The following is a 21906-nucleotide window of genomic DNA, read 5'->3' on the forward strand; positions in this document are numbered from 1 at the left end:
GCCAGAGTGGCCTGTCTGCTTCACCTTGGCCTGTTCATGGTCCTCCCCCAGCTGGGGATGAAAGCCCACCAAAGGCTTTTGGGACGGGGTTCCACAAGCCCCTGCAGACTTGTCTCTTGGCACTTCCACTGCCCCAGCCCCCAGGCCCGACAAACTATGGGTGGGTCCCTGAAAGAGTCCTGTTTCCTCCTGCCCTCCACCTGGCGCCCTCTGCCCATAGGGGTGGACGGCTCCCTGGAAAGGCTTTGTCAAGGAGGTACCAAAGTCCAGGATGGCTTTCCAAATCTCAACTGAGGAGACCAAAATGTGTCTCAAGGTAACAGAAGACTAGAGGTGTCACCTACCAGCAGCGTGTTCACATCAGGTGCAGTCGGTGGGGAATGGCAGCCCCTCACCCGCAGGCCTGGTGCCCATTCCAGGGACAGCACTGTCTCCTAAGGGGAACGTGGCCACTCGCCCTGCCTTCCCAGGTCCACGGCAGTACCTCTCCCTGGTGCTAAGCTCCCTTACACACCATGTTAATCACCGTGGTTTTCCTCTTTGCTTTGACTGCTGGGAAACTCGGGGCCAAACCCTTGGCGAGTGCACAGGACCTCAAGGCAAGCATGGAGGAGACTAATCGTTCTTCTGGCTTTGTCTTATTTTTCCTACCCTTATTTCCATCTGCCTTTGGTTCCTTCGCTCACTGAGGTTTTTATCTCTTTGAACTAAATGCATCTTTATTAGCTGGGAACTGAGCAGTGAAATCAACACCCAGCATCCTTTGCAGGCTCTCGGCATTGGCAAACCTGTTACCGTCTCCAGCCCTGCCTGCCGAGGGAGGGTGCGGTGGAGGTAGGGCTCCCAGGCTAACTTAATCAGCCAGTCTATTACACCCATCAGTGTCTCCTGGATTTACTTGCAAATCTCCCAGTGCTTACTTGTTCTGGATGAGCTGATAAAAATCACATCCTACATCTGAAGAGCTGATGACCAAGGCCTGACTTCCCAGGTCAATCCCAAGGGAAGGCCCCTGTGGACTATGTCAAGTCAGCTGATGCACCAAGGACACAGAGTGGGCTCAGGATGACAACCAGGGAGAGAGAGACTATGCAGAGGCCCAAGCAGACTGGACCAGGCATGCTGGGCCTTCTGGGGAGCTGAACTGAGTGGAACACTTTACCTGTCAGTAGAAACTTCCTGCAGGGCCGCTTGTTCTGCTCATCCAGCAAGATGGCAGCTGCATCTGAGAGGAGAGAGGAGCAGGTTCAGACTGGAGCTGCACACAGGCACTTCCTGTGACCAAGATTGCAGAAGGAAGAGCTCTTCATCCAGGGAGGAGTATAAGAGGGGATCACCATGGCAGAGACGCTGGGCAGAGTGATCCGAGGTTCAGGTGACCTCCACCTCACCCACCTCACCCAGACCCAGCTGAGAGCAAGGACCAGATTTTAGGTCAGAGACTCTTAACTTTGCAAAATGATCACCTGGGAAGGGTTTTTTTTTTTTTTTTAATATCCTGGTACCAGAAGAAAACCTTGTACTATTTTTGCAACTTCCTGGGTCTCCAGAATTATTTCAAAATAAAAAGTGAAGAAGTCCACGAGTAAACACCAGGGCATCGCTCCATGGCCCAGGCTGTAATCCACCGCCCTCCACTGCCCTCTCACACCAGCCGTGGCCTCAACAGGACTTCCCGGCAATCCTGGATACAAACCTTAACCCTGGTTTCCTTCGATTTTCCCTACTTTTTTTTCATCACATAACTATGGCTTAAATTTTATGTGTTTCTTGGTGGGCGAGGAATCAAGGAGTCAAAGTCCTAAATGGGTGAGACACATGAGGAAGGTGCCCTGACTGAGGCCCCAGTGTCACCCTGGAGGAGGGAGAGGCCAGGCCTGGGCCGTGCACTCTCCCCATCCATCCACTGCCTTTTCTAGAAGTTGCTGGGGTGAAAGAAAGACCACGGGCTTCGGAGTCCAAGTTCACAGGATCACAAGCCGGCTGCCTAATCTCTCCAAGTCTTGGTTTCCCCATATGTAAAATGGGAGAAAAAGTGTCTCACCCAGTAGGGTTGCTGGGAACATTTAATAAGATGCTGGATGGGGAGCACTGGGCAGAGGAGGCCCCACGTCAGAACTGCAGGGAAGATGGGGCTGGAAGCAGCCTCAGCACCATGGTCCCCTGGAGATGCCACCATGCAGGCTGGGCTGAGAGCCTCTGAAGTGAACACTCAATAAACGGGAACCCCTTCTCATTCATTTCTTCCTCACAGGCCCACCGTACTTGCTAACATCCCATTTTGCAGACAAGAAAACTGAGGTCCACACAGGGAAAGAGGGCACACAGTTAGGAAGTGCCATGTCTGTAGCCTGGCCTGTGGGTCTCAAGCCCCCAGCCTTTCCCATGTAGTTACTCATCTCATGGTAGCTGGTGAGTAGCTGACGCAGATGGGGCTCCTCACCCCCTCAGGGCTGGGCTGCTGGGTCAGGAGTTGGTTATCAGAGGACTCACTCCCCAGAGTGGCCTGCAGGAGTGTGGGTACGGCCAGCAGTGTGGAGGGGTCCAACTGTCAACACTCGGCTTGTGAGACTCAGCTCACCCAGCTGGTGCCAGAGGCTTTCCCCAGGGGTTGGGCTGGGGGAGGGTGGGTGGACATTGCCTCCTAGGGGGTAGGACAGCTAAACTGGAAGGGGGCTGAGTCTGAGTCTTAGACAAGGGGTCCTGGAAAGGTGGCTCAATACAGGAGAAGAGTTCCAGGCTGCCCAGGATCTGGCTGGTGGCCCTCAACTCCAGCCACAGGGCAGAATCGCTAAGCAGCTTTTCAGATACACAAAGCCCAAGTCCATCTTCCTCAGGTTCTGTTTTAATTCATCTGAGGGGAGGGCGTGAGAATTGTTAACAGCTTCTCAGTGATTGTGAAGCATACCCAGGACTGAGGACCCCCAGCCCCGGCCCTGCACAGAGAAGGCATGCTCCTCCACCTAGCGTTCAAGACTCCTCGTGATCTGACCCTATTGGTCCTTCTCACTTAAGCTCGCAAAATTAACAGCTGCTCTGCTGCCCTGGCTTTGTTTGCTCATCCATTGAGACATTCACCTAACAAACATTTACTGAGCACGTCCTGTGTGCCAGGCACCACGCCAGGATGAGGATTTAGCGGAGACAAGTCAGACCTGGTCCTTCCTTTCACTCCAACAATCACTCTAATCCATGCAGATATAATGGGGTAAACAGCCAGCACGCGGCCAAAGGACCTGACCTGGCCTAGGGGTCAACCAGGGTGTCCTGGAGGACTCTCTGGGGGTGGAGAGGACAGCAGGAAGGGCAGGCCCACAGAGGGGATGGTACTTGCAGTGGCCAGTGTGGCTGGAGCTTGGAGGGAAAAGTCAGCAGAGCATGGAGGCCTGAGCAGAACACACTGGTAACTGGATGTAAGGTCACTTAGGAGTGGGGCCCTGACTTATTCTTCTTTAAGTCTTCAGAGCCTCTCTAGGAGCCAAGGACATACTAAGTGCTCACCAAGTGTTGGCTGAATGAAAAAGCCCATGAGATAAAGCGCCCAAGCCAAGCCTCTTGTGTACCAATAGGCATCATTCCTACTTAGTAGATCTTTACATGCCATACAGTCATCATGAAATTACTGCGCACTTGTCCCTCCCTGGGAGGGGGTACTGTTGTTACAGCTGTTTAAACATGTGTTAGCAAGTGACACCTTGGGACTGACATAAGCAATCCTGTCCTGGCAGAGGCAGATGGTTCATCTGTCCCTCTGAGGGTTAAGGCCATGAAGCCGGGAGCAGAAGGGGTATCGCATTCTAGCCCAGGCTGGGGTACTATGTACCTCCCCAGAGTCTGTGCTGTACAGTTGCTCAGGTGAGCTGGGAAGCCTCTCAAGGAAGCAGAAAAAGTTCATGTGCCAGCTTGGGAACAGGGGAGCCACTGGTCTGGATTTTTGGATTTCAAAAGTCACCACTTATAAGTGGGGTTCCCTGGCCTTTCTAGTCTCCTTCGAAGAGCTGGGGTTTTTTTGTTTGTTTTTTTGCTTTTTAGGGCCACACCTGTGGCATATGGAGGTTCCCAGGCTAGGGGTCAAATCGGAGCTGTGGTTGCCAGCCTACATCACAGCCATAGCAAGGCTGGATCAGAGCCATACCTGCAACCTGCACCACAGCTCACGGCAATGACAGGGATCAAACCTGCATCCTCATGGATCCTAGTCAGATTTGTTAACTCCTGAGCCACAAGGTGAACTCCCTGAAGAGCTGTTTTAAAGAATGAACATGGCTGGGATGTGAGAAGATGCTGGGACCCCTCTCATGACAAGGGGCTCATGGCACCCACTGTTTCATCTTTTCATAACCCTCTTCTTCCTCTTTTTCTTCTCCTCTTTTTTTTTTTTTTTTTTTTTTGCTTTTTAGGGCCGTACCTGCGGCATATGGAGGTTCCCAGACTAGGGGTCAAATCGGAGCTATAGCTGCTGGCCCACATCACAGCCACAGCAACGCCAGATCTGAGCCGAGTCTGCAACCTGCACCACAGCTCGTGGCAACTCCAGATCCTTAACCCACTGAGAAAGACCAGGGATCGAACTTACAACCTCATGGTTCCTAATTGGATTTGTTTTCACTGCACCACAACAGGAACCCTTTTTAAAAAAAGTTTTCTATTTTTAGGGCTACGTCTGCAGCATATGGTAGTTCCCAGGCCAGGGGTGGAATCACAGCTGTAGCTGCTGGCCTACACCACAGCCATAGCCACAACAACACCAGATCCAAGCCGCACCTGCAATGTAATACCATAGCTCGTGGCCGCACTGGATCCTTAACCCAATGACCAGGGCCAAGGATCGAAACCCGCATCTTTATGGATATTAGTTGGGTTCTCAACCTGCTGAGCCACAACAGGAACTCCATAACCTTTTTCTTATCAACCCTGTATCCAAAGGCCCAGCTATTCCTGGGTAAGAGTCTGGCACTAGGAACAAAGACCAGGATACCTAGCCTAGCTCCACCTGGCCTAAGCTCCACGCCAGATCACAAGCCCTATTGGACTTGGGGGATGTCTAACTGATACCAAGGTCAGAGGCCTCCCAGGTACCTGGGAGACACCTCTGCTACTGCATTCCCCACAGCCTCCACTCCCATGCCTGGTCTGCTGAGAGGCCTGGCCACCCTCCCTTACCCACCTGGACCCCAGCCCAAATGTGACTCTGGGATGGGGTCAGGCGATTAGCATTTTTTGTTTCAAGGTCTCTAAGCGATCCTAACTCAAAGGGTTGAGATCTGCTGCCTTACAGGGTTACTGAGAAAAGCAAATGACAAACCATGGAAGGCACCTGGCAAACAGCAGGCACCCAATAAATGCCTCCTTTCCTCTTGTGAATCTGAGTCACAGACTCAGACCAGGGAACTCTCTGTTTCTGTCTCCCATTTTGAGCTGCTGGGACTCAGCTCTTTCCTCGCAGCCTCTGGCCTTGTCCTGGGATCCTACGCTCCAGCTCAGGAGCATAGGCCCTGCCCTGGCTCATTCCAGGAGCTCCTGGTCACCCAGCCCCACTGCCACACTCCCTCTCTATCCATCCAGTGTCATTGCTCAGTGTGTGTCTAATGGCAGCAGCAGCTGCAGCTCCCCTCCAGTGAGTGCTTCTGGGTGCCAGGCCCCTGCCAGGTGCTTTTGGCCTTAGCTCCTTTGTCCCAGTCACACCTGCTCTGAGAAGCCTTCCCCAGAAACAGCTCAGTTGTTCAATAGTAAGTCATTTGACAACCACTGATGGCACCCCCGACTCAGGAGCAGTCAGCCATCGCTGGTAACTGCAGTTCTGGTCACATCAGTGGCTGCCTACAGCCCTTTAAAGGCTGCCCTCCTCCAGCAGGACAATCCAGCCCCCTTGCTGTGGCCTCTGCAGACCTGCACAATCTGGCTCTGGTCCTGGGGCCAGCTTTGGCCCCTACCAGCCGCTTCCCCTCTCGCTGTGCCCGGCTACACCCTCTCTCTCCTGTTCTGGGAGTGGCTGGTGCTTTGCCCTCTGCCCAGAATGGTGCACTGGCTTTTCCCTACCTTTCAGCCATGATCTTAAATACCAGCTCCTTAGACAGGCCGTCTTCCCAGCCACAGTGTCCCCAGAACCTAGCAAGCTTCTGTCAGAGCCTGGCAAGGGGTCCCAGGGCTTGGCAAGGCATGAGTTAGGGCTACTGGGGGAAGGACCTCGCCCTCCAGCTGCCCCCTTGAGGGCCCATCTGCCCCTGTGGCCGGCAGCCCAGGCCTTCTCTCAACAGAGGACTGTCACTGGCCCTCAGGGCTTCCTGGTTTGGTGACAAGAAAGACGGGAGGGGAGTTCCCTTTGTGGCTCAGTGGGTTAAGGACCCAACGTTATCTCTTGTGAGGATGCAGGTTTGATCCCTGGCCTTGCTCAGTGGGTTAAGGAGCCAGCTTTGCCAAAAGCTGTGGTGTAGGTCATAGATGCAACTCAGATCCAGTGTTGCTGTGGCTGTGGTGTAGGCTGGCAGCTAACAACTCTGATTTGGCCCCTGGCCCAGGAACTTCCATATGCTGCAGGTGCAGCTGTAAAAAGAAAAAAAAAAGAATGGAAAGACAGGGCTCTGTCAGCCAGGCCCAAGGCACCCACCTCGGAACATGTCATACCAGAGCTTCTTGGCCTTGAGGTGCTGTAGCCCGTTCAGGTGCTTCTTGCGGTTGTGGAGGTTGTCCTGGAAGGAGCGGTCACAGTAGTCGCAGAAGTAACGCTTTCCCATGGTCACCTGCACTGGGAGCCGCTGACGCCTAGGAAGTCAGAGAGCACTCGGTCAGGGCATGGAGGAAACGCCACCATCAAAGCCTGTGGCACACCCACCCACCCGAGCTCTCCCTGAGGGCCAGGCTGTGCCTCATAAGCATGGTCCTGCTTACTCACACCCTCTTCTTTAAACCCCATGACAGCCCATGAGGAACTACGTGGGCTGATACTTATGGCCTGAGAGGCCTCATTCCAGATGGGCCTTTTAACAATTCTGAGGGCCAGCTTCTCCCCTAGGCCAGTTAAAGCAGAACCACAGTGGATATGGCCTGGGCATCAGCATTTTGTAATGCTCCCCATGGAGTTCTCAGATGCAGCCAGGCTGGAAAACCACCTCCTTCCCCTCTCTGGACAGCCCCTACCCCACACCTCCACTCTCCTCTCTCCTGTTCTCTCCATGCTGACCCCACAGGCCTCTCCTCTACTCCTCGCACACGCCGGCCACACACCTACCCCTGGCGTTTGCACCTGCTGTTCCCTTGGCAGGGTGCTCTCCCCCATATCTGCCACACTTGTTCACTTGACTCCTTCAACCTCAAATACTACCTTCTCAGTAATCTCCCGTGACCACTTTGTTTAAAATTACAAAACCCTCCACTTAGCTTTTCCCATCCCCTGCCTCGTTCATCTTTGAAGGAATAAGTTACTTATTATGCTTATTATCTTTTTCCTTTGACAGGAATAAAAACCCATGAGTACTGGGATATTTTTGTTTTGTTTTTATTGCTGAAGCTCCAGCACCGAGAGTGGTGCATGGTACAAGAGTAGGGAACCAAGTATTTGCTGAGCAGATGAATTAGTTCCCGTTTTCCTTATGGGAAAACCGATGTTTGGAGACAGGAAGGGATTTGCCCAAGGTTACACAGCTGGTAAGCAGAAGGCAAACCCAGGTGCCCTAAAATCCTGCTGCTGATGCCCGATCTTCTACAGCTTCCCAAGGAGATAAATCTAACACTCAGGTGGCAATCACAGAGGGAAATGAGAATTTTCAGGGTCTTCACCCCAAGGTGACCATGGCTGCCACTCCTGACAGAGGAGATCTGCAGCCACAGGCTCATGGCCAGTTCTTGTGTCCTCTTGTTTGCTGTCACAGACCAGAACACGAATGGGTCTACTCGGGACAACCAAAGGCTGCAAAGGCTGACCCCAGAATAGCCCCTCCCCTCTCAGGTCCTATAGTCTGAGCCCTCATTCCCCAGAGTAGGTTCCTGAGGCCCAAAGGAGGAAGGAAAGCGACTTTCCCAAGGTCAAGAGGTAGCAGCCCAGGTGAGCAGCAAAAGCCCCAGACTCCCAGGATCTGGTAAATACAGTTAAAGCTGAGACCTGATCCCCAGGGCAGACAGATGGGGGAATGCATCTAGGAAAAGAGAAAGGGGAGAAACAGAGACAAGCCCCTGGACCGTCCAGGCAGCCAGACAAGCGATGGAGAAAGCCGTTCCTGCGGCAGGCAGGGACAGCAGCCATTAAGTCAAGGGCTGTAATGGGATCGGGAACAGATAGTCATTCAAAATGAAAATGTATTAAAACCTCTCTTCTCCTGTTACTGCTGAGAAGCCGCATCCCAGACACACGGCCTTGACATATTAAATTTGGCAGCTCTAATACACCTCGTCTTGCCAATAAACTTATAGGAATTGGATTGAAATAGTAAGAGGTGAACATTTAACGGCCGAGCACTTAACCAAGCCATTCACGAAGCCTGAAGCTCGGGGGAGCTGCTGGCTCTGAGAGTAATGGGGAGGGGCAGAGCGGTGGGAGGGGCGTTCCTCCGGAGACGAGATGAACAGTGGCTCAAGATGAACAGTGGCTCTGCGGCAGACTTAGCTGCACAAAACCTCACAGGGCACTGAAGCCAGCTGTGTGACCTTGGACCTCTCCAGGCCTCTACTTTCATTGCAGAAATGTGGGGCCGTGGGTCCCACTGACTGGCTGACTGCTTAGGGAGCAGCACACAGAAGTTCACTAATCCAAATAAATTATTAATAATAGAGTAATAGCAAAACAAATGACACGAAGAATCGCCGGCATTGAGCAGGTGCTCAATAAATGTTACATGATGTTTGACTCGCTGAGCACCTACTGTGTGCTGGCACTGGGCTAAAATCTTCACAATGCATCTCATTTAATCCTTAGGACAACCTGTGAGGTTTCAGATGAGGGCAATGAGGCTCCAAGAAGGGAGGCTGCTAGAAAGCAGCCGAGCTGGGCTGGGAACCCAGGCAGGATGGCTCTAGAGCCCAAGCTCCTGATCACTTACAATCATTTCTAACAAATCATACTTATGACAGCTTTCCTTCATTAATCACTCACTACACACCCAGGACCACGTGGCTCCTTCAAACCGCACGAGGAATATATTATAACCCCATTTAGGAATGAGGAAAAGGAGGCTCACAGAGGTGAGATGCCCCAGACGACACATCCAGGAAGGTCAAGAAAGGTCTCCTCATTCCTGGGGATCCCACCAACCCACCAGGAAATAACCATCACACCCCCCTCCCCAACCTGCCGAAACACTGATTCAAATGCTGAGCCCCTCAGGGCTGAGCTGTGTGTATCCGTGTGTGTTCATGTTCTCCCCTCTCTCTCACAGGCACAAACCATAGGGGGCACACAACCTCAGCCGAGCCACCCCCATCTGGCACAGAGGAAGTGCTCAGCCATCCAGGATGGGTCAAGGACTTTGTCTCTAGTCCCAGCTCTACCAGGTGAGGCTGTGGCTCCATCACTTGCTCTCCCTAGGCCTCATTTTCCCCACCTGTGAAGCAGGATATGAGCAGCTAGCCCAGGCGATCTCTAAGGACCTCTCCAGACCATCCAGGTTTAAATCCAAGCCACTGCTTTCTAAGTCCCTGAGCTCCAGCAGTCAGCACCTGACCTTAGTTTCCTCCTACATACACTGGGATAATAACAGAGCCTACCTCCAGGGTTGCTGTGAGAATCAGATCAGACACATGCACACATCACTTAGCACAGAGCCTGGCCCACAGGAGGCCCTCGAGAAACACTGGCCGTCATCACCATCATTATCATTAACCTCCAAAAAGCCTGTATTTCAGAAAACAGAGACTCTGAACAAGGAACAGGATATCAGTGTCCAAATGACCTCTGTGGTCAACTGGTCCATACCGCAGATGAGGAGAGTGAGGCCAAGAATGGGAAAGTGAGTTGCCCAAAGTACACAGCACAAGGCAGAGGTGGGACTGAACCTTAGCCCCTCTGGCAGGCTAAGGCTCCTGCCTGCACAGCAGGTCTCAGAGCCCCCAGTGCCCAAGAATGGTGTTAGGGGAGCAGACGTGCTTTAAAGGGGCCAGCACTTCCTATCTACTTCCTGCCTACCCCATGGAGGCAGAGACCCTGTTCCTGGTCAGGAGCTGGACTGCAGCAAGATGACCTCACACAGGCATTGCCCAGGTGTGAACTTCTAGGGCTCCTGACAACTCCCTCCTGCTCTGGAGCCTTAGCACAGACTAGGAAAAGGTGTGGCTGCAGAATCCTCTGGACAGATACAGCACCGGGCCAGACACACAGCTTGGCAAGCAGTGTGTGTTTCACTCCGCCTCACCTCTCAGCCAGGAGTCCTTGCACAAGGCACAACCCGCGCCACTGCACTTGGCAGCCCTGAATGGGAGGTCGGGGACGGGGGTGGGGACAGCTGGATGTCTCTCCGGTGCCCAGACACTAGCACGGGGTGCTGACTAAGCTGGCCCTCTCTGCTGTGAGTCATCCTCATCCTCCAAGGCTCAGCAGCCTATAAGCAAGGCCCTGTCCTGCACACAGAGCCATCCGGCACCAATGCCTCACCAAGAACACAGGTGGTGCCACCCACCACCCATTCCCAGAGACCAAGTCCACGCTTGCACCAGCATCTGCTGGCTCCCTGGAACTTCGCCAGCTGACAAGTGGGTTCCTCATGGGCAAGGGGCAGAGGGTGAGGTCAATGGGACCACCCTCTGGGGTCACACAGGCCTGGGTTTGAATTCTAGCTCTGCCCCTTATTGGCTGAGTGACCTCTGGAAAGTTATTTCATCTCCTGGAGTCTGTCCTTAGCTATAAAACAGGGACCCCGTTGCTGCGGTGAATTCACCAGAGCAGAGAAGGGAGGCTGTTACTGCTGTCACCATGATCATCCAGGAGGCTCCCTCTCCCTCCCTATGAGCTTGTCCTGACCACCTGATTTGAAACTGCAGCCAGAGTCACAGTGGCAGACCACTCCTGCTTCCCTCACCACCTGCTCTGTTTTCCATCGCTCGTCTCACACACTGATTTATTGTCACCTGAGCGGCTTCCCCAACAGAACACAGGCACCATGAGGGCTGAGAGCTCTGTCTGTCCAACTGCTGTACCAGAACAGAGGCTCACACGCATAACTGGTGCTGGAATGAGCGAGAGAGCCGCCCACCCTCTGCTCATGGCTCCCAGGCCCTCTTTTCCATGAGCCTGAATCTGTGGACCCGGCTGAGGATAAAGAGAGAGATACAGAAGGCCCCAAAGGCAGGTCTCTCACTGCCATCCCCACCGACCCTGGAGGGCTTCCATCTCTAGCAGAGCCTATTCTATTGACCTAGTCCATGAGCCCTGCTCCACTGACCTCGAGCACACTCGTTAGCCTGAGACACCTTGGAGAAGCTCAAGGGGAAGGTTACCAGCAAGTTGAGACACTGTGGGGTGGAAGAGGGAAGAAAAGAGAATCAGGTTTGATGCCTGTATTCCAGGCATTCTCTTATTTCACCCTTACAGGCCCTCTAAGTTGATATCAGGGAGGCCATTTCGTAGATAAGGAAACAGGTTCAGAAATACTCCTAATCTGCTCAAAGCCATGGCTGGTAGAGACACTGATAAGGACAATTCATCAACTGAGTGCTGTGGGTGGGCCAGTGGTGCTGAGGGCACTCCCTAACCCCTTAGGGAGTCCTCACCCACGATGCTGTGAAGCCACGTACATGCTAAGGCACCCTGGAGCCAGAACTCACACTGAGGCCTGGCTGACCCAGGACCCTTTCTCTCCCCACCCCATGGCTCCACCTCGACATTTGTGCTTTGTTGATATTCTTGGTTCCTTTCACCACGTGCATCTTGGGTACAGAGCTGACTTTGGCACAAGGCTAAAATAAGCCAACAGCTCGGCTGTGGCCAGGGGCTGCAATGCACACTGTAATTATCCAGGACTTGTGCTCACCACATGCTGCCCTCCAGCTCACCTGTCATTTCTTCTAATTATGGCACTGCCAGTCCCCAGGTAAACAACAAACCTCAGCCAGAGGATGGCTTTATTGCACGCCCACTAGGAGCATGGCAATGTCCCAGCGCCACATATGCCCACCATCTGGAGTCAGTGGCATCAGAACTGCTCCAGGCAGGCGGCCTACAGACTGCCCGCTCAGGACCCAGCTCCAACAGAAGCGCCAAGAAGACCCAGATGTCTCCCCTGATAGGAGCCCCAATATGTGAAGGGTCTCCCTCAGATGCTCTGGTGTTTTGTATCACCCACACAGCTTTCTCATCCTGACCTCCTGCATATGTTCACCTCTTTGGAGTAAGGTGTGTCACCTTACTCCCAGCAGTGTGAGGCAGAAGGGGCCCCACCCACAGCAATTTCTAACTCAGCAGGTCTGGGACAGTGCTGGGATCTAAGAGGGCCCTGACGCACAGTCCACAAACCACACTCGGAGAAATGCTGGTCTAACGTAGCAGATGATGGACCGAGGAACAGAGAAGGAGAGAGTTTGCCCAAAGTCACACAGACCATCCAAGCCCATCCTTACTCCAGCCACTCAACCCCGGTCTGAATCTCAACCTTGCCTGGGAAACTCAGCAAACTATCTCCCCTCTGAGCCTCATCTGGAAGATGGGGGTAATAAGACTATTTCAAAAGAGTATCATGAGGATTGAGTCTTGAATGCTAGGTGCTTAGCGAAGTGCCTGCGAGCCGATACTGCTCAACACACATATGGCAGCAACATGGATGGACGGAGAGATTATCACACTAAGTGAAGTAAGTCAGGCAGAGAAAGATAACTACCATATGCCATCACTTACATGTGGAGTCTAAAATACGACACAGGAGTTCCCCTTGTGGCGCAGTGGTTCAATCCCTGGCCTTGCTCAGTGGGTTAAGGACCTGGCATTGCCGTGAGCTGTGGTGTAGGTTGCAGACGCAGCTCGGAAACCACGTTGCTGTGGCTCTGGCGTAGGATGGTGGCTATGGCTCCGATTAGATCCCTAGCCGGGGAACCTCCATGTGCCGCAAGTGCGGCCCTAGAAAACGCAAAAAGACCAAAAAAAAAAAAAAGACACAAATGAAATATCGACTCACAGACATAGAGAACAGACTTGCGCTTGCAAGGTGGGTGTGGGGAGGGAAGGATTGGGAGTTTGAGATTAACAAATGCAAACTAGTATATGTAGGATAGACAACAAGGTCCTACTGTATAGCATAGGGAACTATATTCAATATCCTGTGATAAAGCATAATGAATAAGAAAAAGATATATACATATATAACTGAGTCGCTTTGCTGTATAGCAGAAGTGTACATAACACTGTAAATCAAATATATTTCAATAAAATTTAATAAACAAATTAAAATGTCCAGAACAACTGATTAAAAAAAAAAAATGAAGTCTCCTGAATCAAATCCTCAGGAATTCTGACTTAGTAGATCTGGAGAGGGGCCCAGCGATTCTCTGAGTAGACACAGCTCCCAAACTTGTGTCCCAATCAGAAATTGGTCAGACTATGAACAACCTCCGTGCACTGAGAATGGTAATCCTGACTTGGTTGGAATGCTAAGCACAATATGTTAGAGCGGATAAAACTGTTTTCTTACTGGCTAAGTGTCCTGTCACACCCCAGGAAAGTTCAGAATTGAAAATAGAGGTAGTAGCTTAAATCAAACTCATTGCATTAATGTTCCTGTCCTAAGTTTATTAATCATCAGTGTATACTTGGTATAGAAGTATCACATTGAAAAGAATCTGACATTTGAGTATATAACAGAAAAGCACTGTGATTCAAATTTAAAATATAAAAGTTAAAATATGTAGTTAGGTAACTGATAAACTGTATGTCAGTAATTGATAAAAGACTTATGATTTTAAGTTAAGGGGTTAGCTTTAATCTGGGTGCAGATTAAAAGCACCTAGTGTGCTAGAAAAGCTACTAAGGGTACTCCCATATCCTAATTTTTCTTATTTTTAAAGTCACACCTGTGGTATATGGAAACTCCCAACCTAGGGGTTGAATCAGAGTTTCAGCTGTGGTCCATACCACAGCCACATTGGATCTGGATCTGGGCAGCATTTTTTTTTTTTTTTTGTCTTTTCGCCATTTCGTGGGCTGCTTTCGTGGCACATGAAGGTTCCCAGGCTAGGGGTCCAATCGGAGCTGTAGCTGCTGGCCTACGCCAGAGCCACAGCAACGTGGGATCTGAGCCACATCTGCAACCTACACCACAGCTCATGGCAACGCCGAATCCTTAACCCACTGAGCAAGGCCAGGGATCGAACCCGCAACCTCATGGTTCCCAGTCGGATTCATTAACCACTGCACCATGACGGGAACACCTGGGCTGCATTTTTGATCTATGCTGCAGCTTGCGGCAAGGCCAGATCCTCAACCTACTGTTCAAAGCCAGGAATCAAACCCACATCCTCACAGACACTGTCAGGTTCTTAACCCACTCAGCCACAACAGGAACTTTATATCTTAATTTGTTGACATGGAGTCTGTATTTTTTGACCCCCAAAACTGAGAAAAACTGACAAGAAAATTTAAGTCTGTTAAAAGTTTTTTTTTTTTCCTGCATTTTAGGGCCACACCAGTGGCACATGTAAGTTCCCAGGCCATAGTGGTCGAATCAGAGCTGCAGCTGCCAGCCTATGCCACAGCCACAGCAACACGGTATCTGAGCTGTGTCTGCGACTTACACCACAGCTCATGGCAATGCCAGATTCCTGACCCACTGAGAAAGGCCAGAGATTGAATCCCCACATCCTTATGAATACTAGTCAGATTCACTTCTGCTGCACCACAACAGGAACTCCCTGTCAAAAGTATTGAATTGTTTACAAGAACCTCAGATTCATTACATTTGCACATTTAACTTATTAGATTTTCTAGTGACTGTTTAAGTATTCAGGGGGAGGAGTTCTCTTGTAGTATTAAGAGCAGGTTAAGGATCTGGGCTAGGCCAAAAAAAAGAGTACTCTGGGGGAAATTATGCTTGTTAGGTTATGTATCTGAAGTACTTAAAAAGAAAATCAAATATGTTAAATGTATAAGTGGAATTAAATGTGTAAGAGAATGTAATTGAGCTGAAGATAGAGCTGAATGTTCAAACATTAATCAAAGAGAAAGTTAAGGTCATTTTTCTTATTTTCTAGATTTATGTATAGATAATAATTTATAAGTTGAAATTGATGGTGTAAAGAAAATTAGATTTTTGGAGTTCCTGTTGTGGTTCAGCGGAGATGAGTCTGACTAGTATCCATGAGGACACCGGTTCGATTCCTGGCCTTGCTCGGTAGGCTAAGGATCTGGTGTTGCTGTGAGCTGTGGTGTGGGTCACAGATGCGGTTCAGATCCTGTGTTGCTGTGGCTGTGGTGTAGGCCAGTGGCTACAGCTCTGACCCCCTAGCCTGAGAACTTCCATATGCCATGGGTGCAGCCCCAAAAAGACAAAAGAAAAAAGAAGAAAATCAGATTTTTTACAAATTGTTGCTCCCAAATGAGAATTAACTAAAAAGACAATAAAATATAACAAGCCACACCTTAACTTCCTGTGGTTTCCCTACCCATCTCACCTAAAATAATTCCTTCTTCCTTTGAACTTCCCATCACCTAGATTGGTTGTCAGTGAGATATAAGTACTTTTTCCCAGAAGCTTCCCAACTTCCTGCCTCAAGGGGCTATCAGGATGCTTTGAAAATAGAAAATAACTACAGTAAGGATAACTGATCATGGAGGTGGAGCATTTCACATTTTCCCTCCCAGTCCCCTAACCAGGCAACACTGTTGCTTTTATTTTTATTTTTTAATTTTTTTGTCTTTTTGCCTTTTCTAGGGCTGCTCTCGTGGCACATGGAGGTTCCCAGGCTAGGGGTCTGATCGGAGCTGTAGCTGCCGGCCTACACCGGCAACGCAGGATCCGAGCTGAGTCTGCAACCTACACCACAGCCCACGGCAATGCCGGATCCTTAACCCAATGAGCAAGGCCAGGGGTCGAACCTGCAACCTCATGGTTCCTAGTCCGATTCGTTAACCACTGCACCACGACAGGAACTCCTACTGTTGCTTTTACAAGGCTGATCCAGGCCTCTGAATCCAGTTCTTGGTTTTTAATGCCACACCTTTTATCTCAGGCTCCAGGCCTCTCTGAACTCCAGATCTAAATCCCCATTAGCCTCTGGACATCTCCATTTGATGTCTAAGGGGCTGCTCAAACTTAACGTAGACCAATAGAACTTAAGATCATCTGGCTGATTTTAAGTTGCTTAAGTCAAAACTTAGATGTCAGAGTTCACATTGTGCTGCATGGGGTTAAGAACCCAATATAGCATCGTGAGGATTATGGTTCGAGCCCTGGCCTAGCTTAGTGGGCTGAGGCATAGGTCACAGATGCAGCTCGGATTCAGATTCGGTGTTGCAGTGGCTATGGTATGGACCACAGCTGAAGCTCTGATTCAACACCCAATCCGGGAATTTCCATATGCTGCAAGTATGGCCAAAAAAGAAAGAAAAACAAACAAAACTTAGATGTCATCCTCAATTCCTCTTTCCTTTATACTTTATATGCATCTGTCAGCTTGTTCTGTTTGTCCCACCTCCCAAATACATCCCAAACCCATCATTATTCTAACTCACACCCTAATCTAAATTACCACCCTGCCTCCACTGACCCCTCACAGTAGCTCCTCCTTTTCAGTCAGTTCTCCAGAGAGCAGCCAGAAATGATGACTGCTGCTACTGTTATGTAAATTAGGTTGCCTCACATCCCAGCTTAAAACCTTTCAGTGGCTTCCGCGTGCAATTTAGAAAAAAAAAACGACCCTTCACCACGGGTTAGAAGACCAGATACGACCTGACCCGAGCCTATTTCATAGTCCACTCAAATTGTTTCCTTCAAACACCTCAGGACCGCAGCAGCCTCAAGGCCTTGCACGACGTTTTCCTGTTCGAATAGCTATATCCATTTGGGTTTAGGGTTAAGTGTCACCTTGGGGAACCTTAGCTAAAATATTACCACAACCACCCCCTCCCCAATCAACCTTTTTTCTGCTCTTCAAAGCGTTACCTGTCATTATCGCACCTCCCACACACTGTAAAATGGGTGCTCCCCAAAAGCTGGTACGTATTCCCCGCTGGGTCTCCAGCTCATGGCCCAGCGTTCAGAAAACAATTGCTGGACGTCCTTAGTGCTCCAAAGTCCTGCTATTTCCATTCCCAAGAGAGAATGAATGGATCTAGGTCTCCCGACTTCCAGGCCAGGGGTGTCTGCAGCGAAACCCAGGGATGAGGGGAAACGGAAGCATGGGCAGAATGGCCTCTTCCCCAGAGGCCGGGCAAAGGCTGACTGTTGCCACAGGCTTCAACTCTAGCCCTGGACTTGGGGCTGCCGGAGGAGATAGGAGGAGGGACAAGCTTGGGACTGGGATTTCAGGCCTTGCCCCTATATCCACTGCGACCCGCCGCGGGGCTCGCGGACTTAAATGTAAGAGCTCAAGTTCTTCCGTGTTGGAAGACTAGAACTCTCCACTCGACGTCCCGCCAAAAAAGGTACCTGGCTCCGCGGCGCCCGACGGCTCTCAACTCCTCCTCCTGCGCCTTGGTTCAGCGAACTGCTTGCTGGGATTCGTAGTCCTTCCTTGAGTATCAGCCCGCCCTTCCCAGAAACCTTTGAGAATCAAAGCAAAGACAGCGTAGGAGGAGGTGAAGGAAGCGCGAGGGCTTCTGGGCGTTGTAGTTTTAAAAAATTCAATCAGCAAGAAATGATTGACGAGAAAAACTGGGTAATACATTTTACCAAAACGACTTGGGCTGTCGTGGTATGAATTTTAGGAGATTTTAATAGCTCACAAGCCATCAGTTACTTCAATGGTGCAAAACGACGACCACTCAAGTTCAAAAGAACTACAAATCCCATAAAGCGTTACACGTTGAGGACCTTTGTGGAAAGGTCGGTCGAAACGCAGGCGCGGTGGTGCTAGTTCTGCAGCGGACAAACATGGCTGCCCCGACGTTGACTGCGAGGTTGTACTCCCTGCTGTTTCGCAGGACCTCTACCTTCGCCCTCACGATCGCCGTGGGCGCTCTATTCTTCGAGCGCGCCTTCGATCAAGGCGCGGACGCGATCTACGAACACATCAACCAGGGGGTGAGGGCCTGGGCCATCCCTGACCTTGGGTTCCTTTGAGGGGTGACAGTGGGAGTGGAGGTGGGACAGGACTCAGTCGACCTTTACGAGGAGGGGGTAAACCCTGGGCGTCTTGTGTCTGTAGACTGCCGTCTGTGCGTTACCCCCGGTGTGAATCCTAAAAAGTTAAACGAGGTCAATAGGTCCCACTATGCGGGGGTTCTAAGTATTGCTGCCTGCCACGCCACAAACCCGTTTCTCCATTTGCAGAAGCCTAAACTAAAACCAGGTGAGAGCAAAAGACTTGCTAGGGTCACACCACTAGGAAATCAGTGGCAAGTCAGGGTTGGACCCCGGCCCCTCTGTCTCATCTGGGGGTCACAAGGGCAAGTTTGATTAGGCACCTGTCCTGAAAAGGACATCTCCTTAGACACTATGGCCGGCCATTTAGGTAGCATTTTTTGGTTCCAAAGTCTTTCCATGATGGCAGCGGTGGTATTAATAATGGTTAATAACTCTTAATTATTGAGTAGGGTGGGGTGGGTATGAAATCAGAGAATCTTGGGTGAGAATACTGGGCCTTATCACTTAACTGTGGCATTAGGTTGGGCAAGCTCTCACTTTTATCTATGAAATAGAGATGATAATAATAGTAACTGTCTCAGGGAGGTTTGTTTTTTGTTTTGTTTTGTTTTTGTTTTTGTTTTTTTGTTTTTTGCTTTTTTAGGGCTGCACCCGAAGCTAGGGGTCCAATTGGAGCTGTAGCTGCTGGCCTACATCACAGTTCACTGCAATGCCAGATCCTTAACCCATTGAGGGAGGCCAGGGATTGAAGCTTCGTCCTCATGGATTCTAGTCAGATTCATTAACCACTGAGCCATGATGGAAACTCCTTTCGGGGACTTATTGTGAGCATTATTTGAGATGCAGGCAAAGTGCCACAGTACCTAGTAGGTGGTACCAACTCAAAAAATAGCATTTGTTATATTCCTCAGGAGGAAGTGGAAGCATAAGGTAGAGAAAAACAACACCTTTTAGACTCACTGTGTGCCAGGCACTGAGCTAAGTGCTCTGCATTCTTTATATCATTAAATCGTGGTTTCAGGAGCTTCTGCTGTGGTGCAGTGGGTCACGAATCTGACTATAGCCCTCGGGTTACTGCAGAGGTGTGGGTTTGATTCCTGGCCCCACATAGCGGGTTAAGGGATCCGATGTTGCCGCAGCTGCAGCATTGGTCTCAGCTGCAGCTGGACTCAGTCCCTGGCCTGGGGACTTCCATAGGCCGCAGGTGCGGCTGTAAACAACAAACAAAAAATTGCTGTTTCAATCCTTGGTCTGGGACCTGTGATCCGATGTCAAGCCACTGCACACCGTGGCCAAAAAATAAAATAAAAAATTTAAAAAATTGAAGCTCAGACTGGGGAAGGTTTTGGACAGATAAGCCCTGTTCTGCCCTGTTTTTATTTTTTATTTTTTGCTTTTTAGGGCTGCACCTGCGGCATATTGAGGTTCCCAGGCTAGGGGTCGAATTGGAGCTGTAGCCGCCAGCCCATACCACAGCCACAGCACAGCCAAATCCAAGCCGTGTCTGCGACCTACACCACAGCTCACGGCAACGCCAGATCCTTAACCCACTGAGCAGGGTCAGTCATAATTACTAGTCGGATTCATTTCCACTGTGCCACAATGGGAACTCCACTCTGTTTTTATTAATTTGAAGCTGCCTGGCCCTACAGCCCAGGCAGGCTCAGTCCACTCATGTACTTCATGTGGCCAGGGCAGCTTTCTGCCCTTAGGAAAGTGCTGCTGCTGTTTCATCTGCAAGCAGATGGAAATGTGGCCATTTTCAGCGGCATCTCCGTACATTGTCATAACCCACCCATCTTCTGTGCTTTTAGGAATGAGAATCCAGCTAGTTCCTTACCCAAGGATCATAGGTCTGTGGAAATTTTAGAAAATGCTTCATTGTAAAGTATTTAGAGACTTTATACTTAGGACCTCTTGAGTAATATCTGAAGCTGAAGAAAATGAGACATTTTCTAGCCTCTCTTCTTAATAATTGTGTGCTTTGGGGCATGTGACTCACTCAATTTCTCTGAGTTTCCTGTAAAATGAGATCATGCCTTCCCGCTTACTTCACACTTATATCAAGCCTAGTATTGCTTCTACTTTGCCCACTGGATCCAGTTTGTCAGGATTGCTGTATGTTTCTCTCAGGCGTGCAGCAGCATGATGTGAGATCTCCATTCCCAGACCAGGGAGTGAACCTGGGCTGCAGCGGCAAGAGTCCTAACCACTAGGCCATCAGGGAACTCCCTCCCTCAGGCTTATTTTATTTTAGAGACTAGGGCAGTAGTTGTAAAATGTGAGAGACAAAACTAAGTTTGTGGCTCTTGTCTTTAAAATGTAGAAGCTGTGGAAACACATCAAGCACAAGTATGAGAACAAGGAGTAGTTCCTCGGAGGCCCCCATCCCAGCCGGAAGGATCAGGTCTACCCATCAGCTCTTTGCCTGGAGCCAGGGCCTCGGCTTGAAGATGATGCTCACGTCACTCTCCATGGACCACCTTTAGCTGTTGGCAGGAAATGGCTTCACCTGACAGACTCTTTAACTTCTGCTATGTTTGAAGTTTGATTAGTCAGAATCATCACAATAAATGTAAATTGTCCCTAAGACCTGCTTTTGTGTCGGGTGCGTTTTAACTACCTGATCTTTACACTTGACACGACCTCAAAGTTCTCTGCAAACTTCTGAAGGGCAGATTCCATTATTTGGGGTTTCCCATTAACTTCCAAAGAATTCTAGTTTTTAAGTCATGAGCTCGGGTTGGAAATGTTATCTTCAGCTTTGGCTTCTAAACCAATAACTCCATTCTTAAGTCATGCAGAGGAGAGCTAACTGGCTTCATAGCGAAGCACTGTGGATCCTGCTGGGAATCAAACCAGGGCCTGAGGGTTTAGTCTCCATTCTAACTTTAATTTGCTGAGTAGCTTTGGGTAAGCTGGCATAGCTTTCTGGGCCATAGCTCACCTCCTGATGGTGGTAAGGGATGTTGGAAAATGTGAAGCATGGCTAGGAGTAGCCCTGGAGAGTCCTGGGCTATGCTGAGCTGTAGGCAATTCTGTGTGGTATCTGTCCTGGGAGATGGGTGACTCACCTGCCTGCCATCTTTTACCTGGAGCTCAGTGAGGTCGGGCCAGAGCTGGATCAACCACTTGGAACTGATGGGGGGAAGAGTCAGGTTGGGAATCCCATGCAGGGGTAGGAGAGACCCTAGGAATTGCCCAGTTTGCCCCACCTGAGAGGTGTCTTCATGAAGATGTAGTCAAGGCCTTGAGAAATCACGGCCTGCCAAAGTAGTACAGTTTTGGAGTCAAAGCAAGACCTGAATCAAAGTCAAGCTTCATTCTATGATTTTTTTTTTCTTTTGTCTTATAGGGCCGAACCCAAGGCATATGGAAGTTCCCAGCCTACGGGTCGAATCTGAGCTACAGCTGCTGGCCTGCACCACAGCCACAGCAATGCCAGATCCAAGCCTTATCTGCAACCTACACTGCAGCTCACAGCAACTCTATATCCTTAACCCACTGAGCAAGGCCAGGGATTGAACCAGCATCCTCATGGTTCCTAGTCTGTTCGTTACCTCTGAGTCAAGGTGGGAACTGCTCAGATTTTTAAGAATGACTTCAGCATCAAATAGAGGATACTACAGGGGTTAAAGATGGCCACTAAGGAGTTCCCGTCGTGGTGCAGCAGAAACAAATCTGACTAGGAACC

At 50.2% G+C, this 21906-nt stretch overlaps 2 protein-coding genes across 2 annotated transcripts in view; one reads left to right on the top strand and one right to left on the bottom strand.

Annotated features, from left to right (window-relative positions):
• The window catches only part of ZMAT5 (zinc finger matrin-type 5), a 24546-nt gene extending 6909 nt beyond the window's left edge, over positions 1–17637 (bottom strand). The window contains exons 1-3 of the mRNA XM_047761638.1: positions 17556–17637; positions 6608–6762; positions 1163–1225 (exon numbers count right to left, since the gene is read on the bottom strand). Of these exons, the coding sequence (XP_047617594.1) occupies positions 1163–1225; positions 6608–6734 (190 nt within the window). The 5' untranslated portion in view covers positions 6735–6762; positions 17556–17637. The remainder of the gene's footprint in view (positions 1–1162; positions 1226–6607; positions 6763–17555) is intronic.
• A 314-nt stretch (positions 17638–17951) lies between these two features.
• On the top strand, positions 17952–20802 carry LOC125116694 (cytochrome b-c1 complex subunit 9). Its single transcript, XM_047762151.1, has 2 exons — positions 17952–18149; positions 20539–20802. The coding sequence occupies exons 1-2, from the start codon at positions 18000–18002 to the stop codon at positions 20581–20583; spliced, it is 195 nt and encodes a 64-aa protein (XP_047618107.1). The 5' UTR covers positions 17952–17999; the 3' UTR covers positions 20584–20802.
• The last annotated feature ends 1104 nt before the right edge of the window (positions 20803–21906 follow it).

Source organism: Phacochoerus africanus, chromosome 15 (genome assembly GCF_016906955.1).
Source record: "Phacochoerus africanus isolate WHEZ1 chromosome 15, ROS_Pafr_v1, whole genome shotgun sequence".
NCBI classification, from domain to species: domain Eukaryota; kingdom Metazoa; phylum Chordata; class Mammalia; order Artiodactyla; family Suidae; genus Phacochoerus; species Phacochoerus africanus.

Excerpts from the sequence above, each read along its gene's own strand:
- LOC125116694 (XM_047762151.1), top strand. The coding sequence starts at position 18,000 with ATGGCTGCCCCGACGTTGACTGCGAGGTTGTACTCCCTGCTGTTTCGC. Across the intron at positions 18,150-20,538 it reads ACGAACACATCAACCAGGGG|AAGCTGTGGAAACACATCAA; the intron begins GTGAGGGCCTGG and ends TTTAAAATGTAG.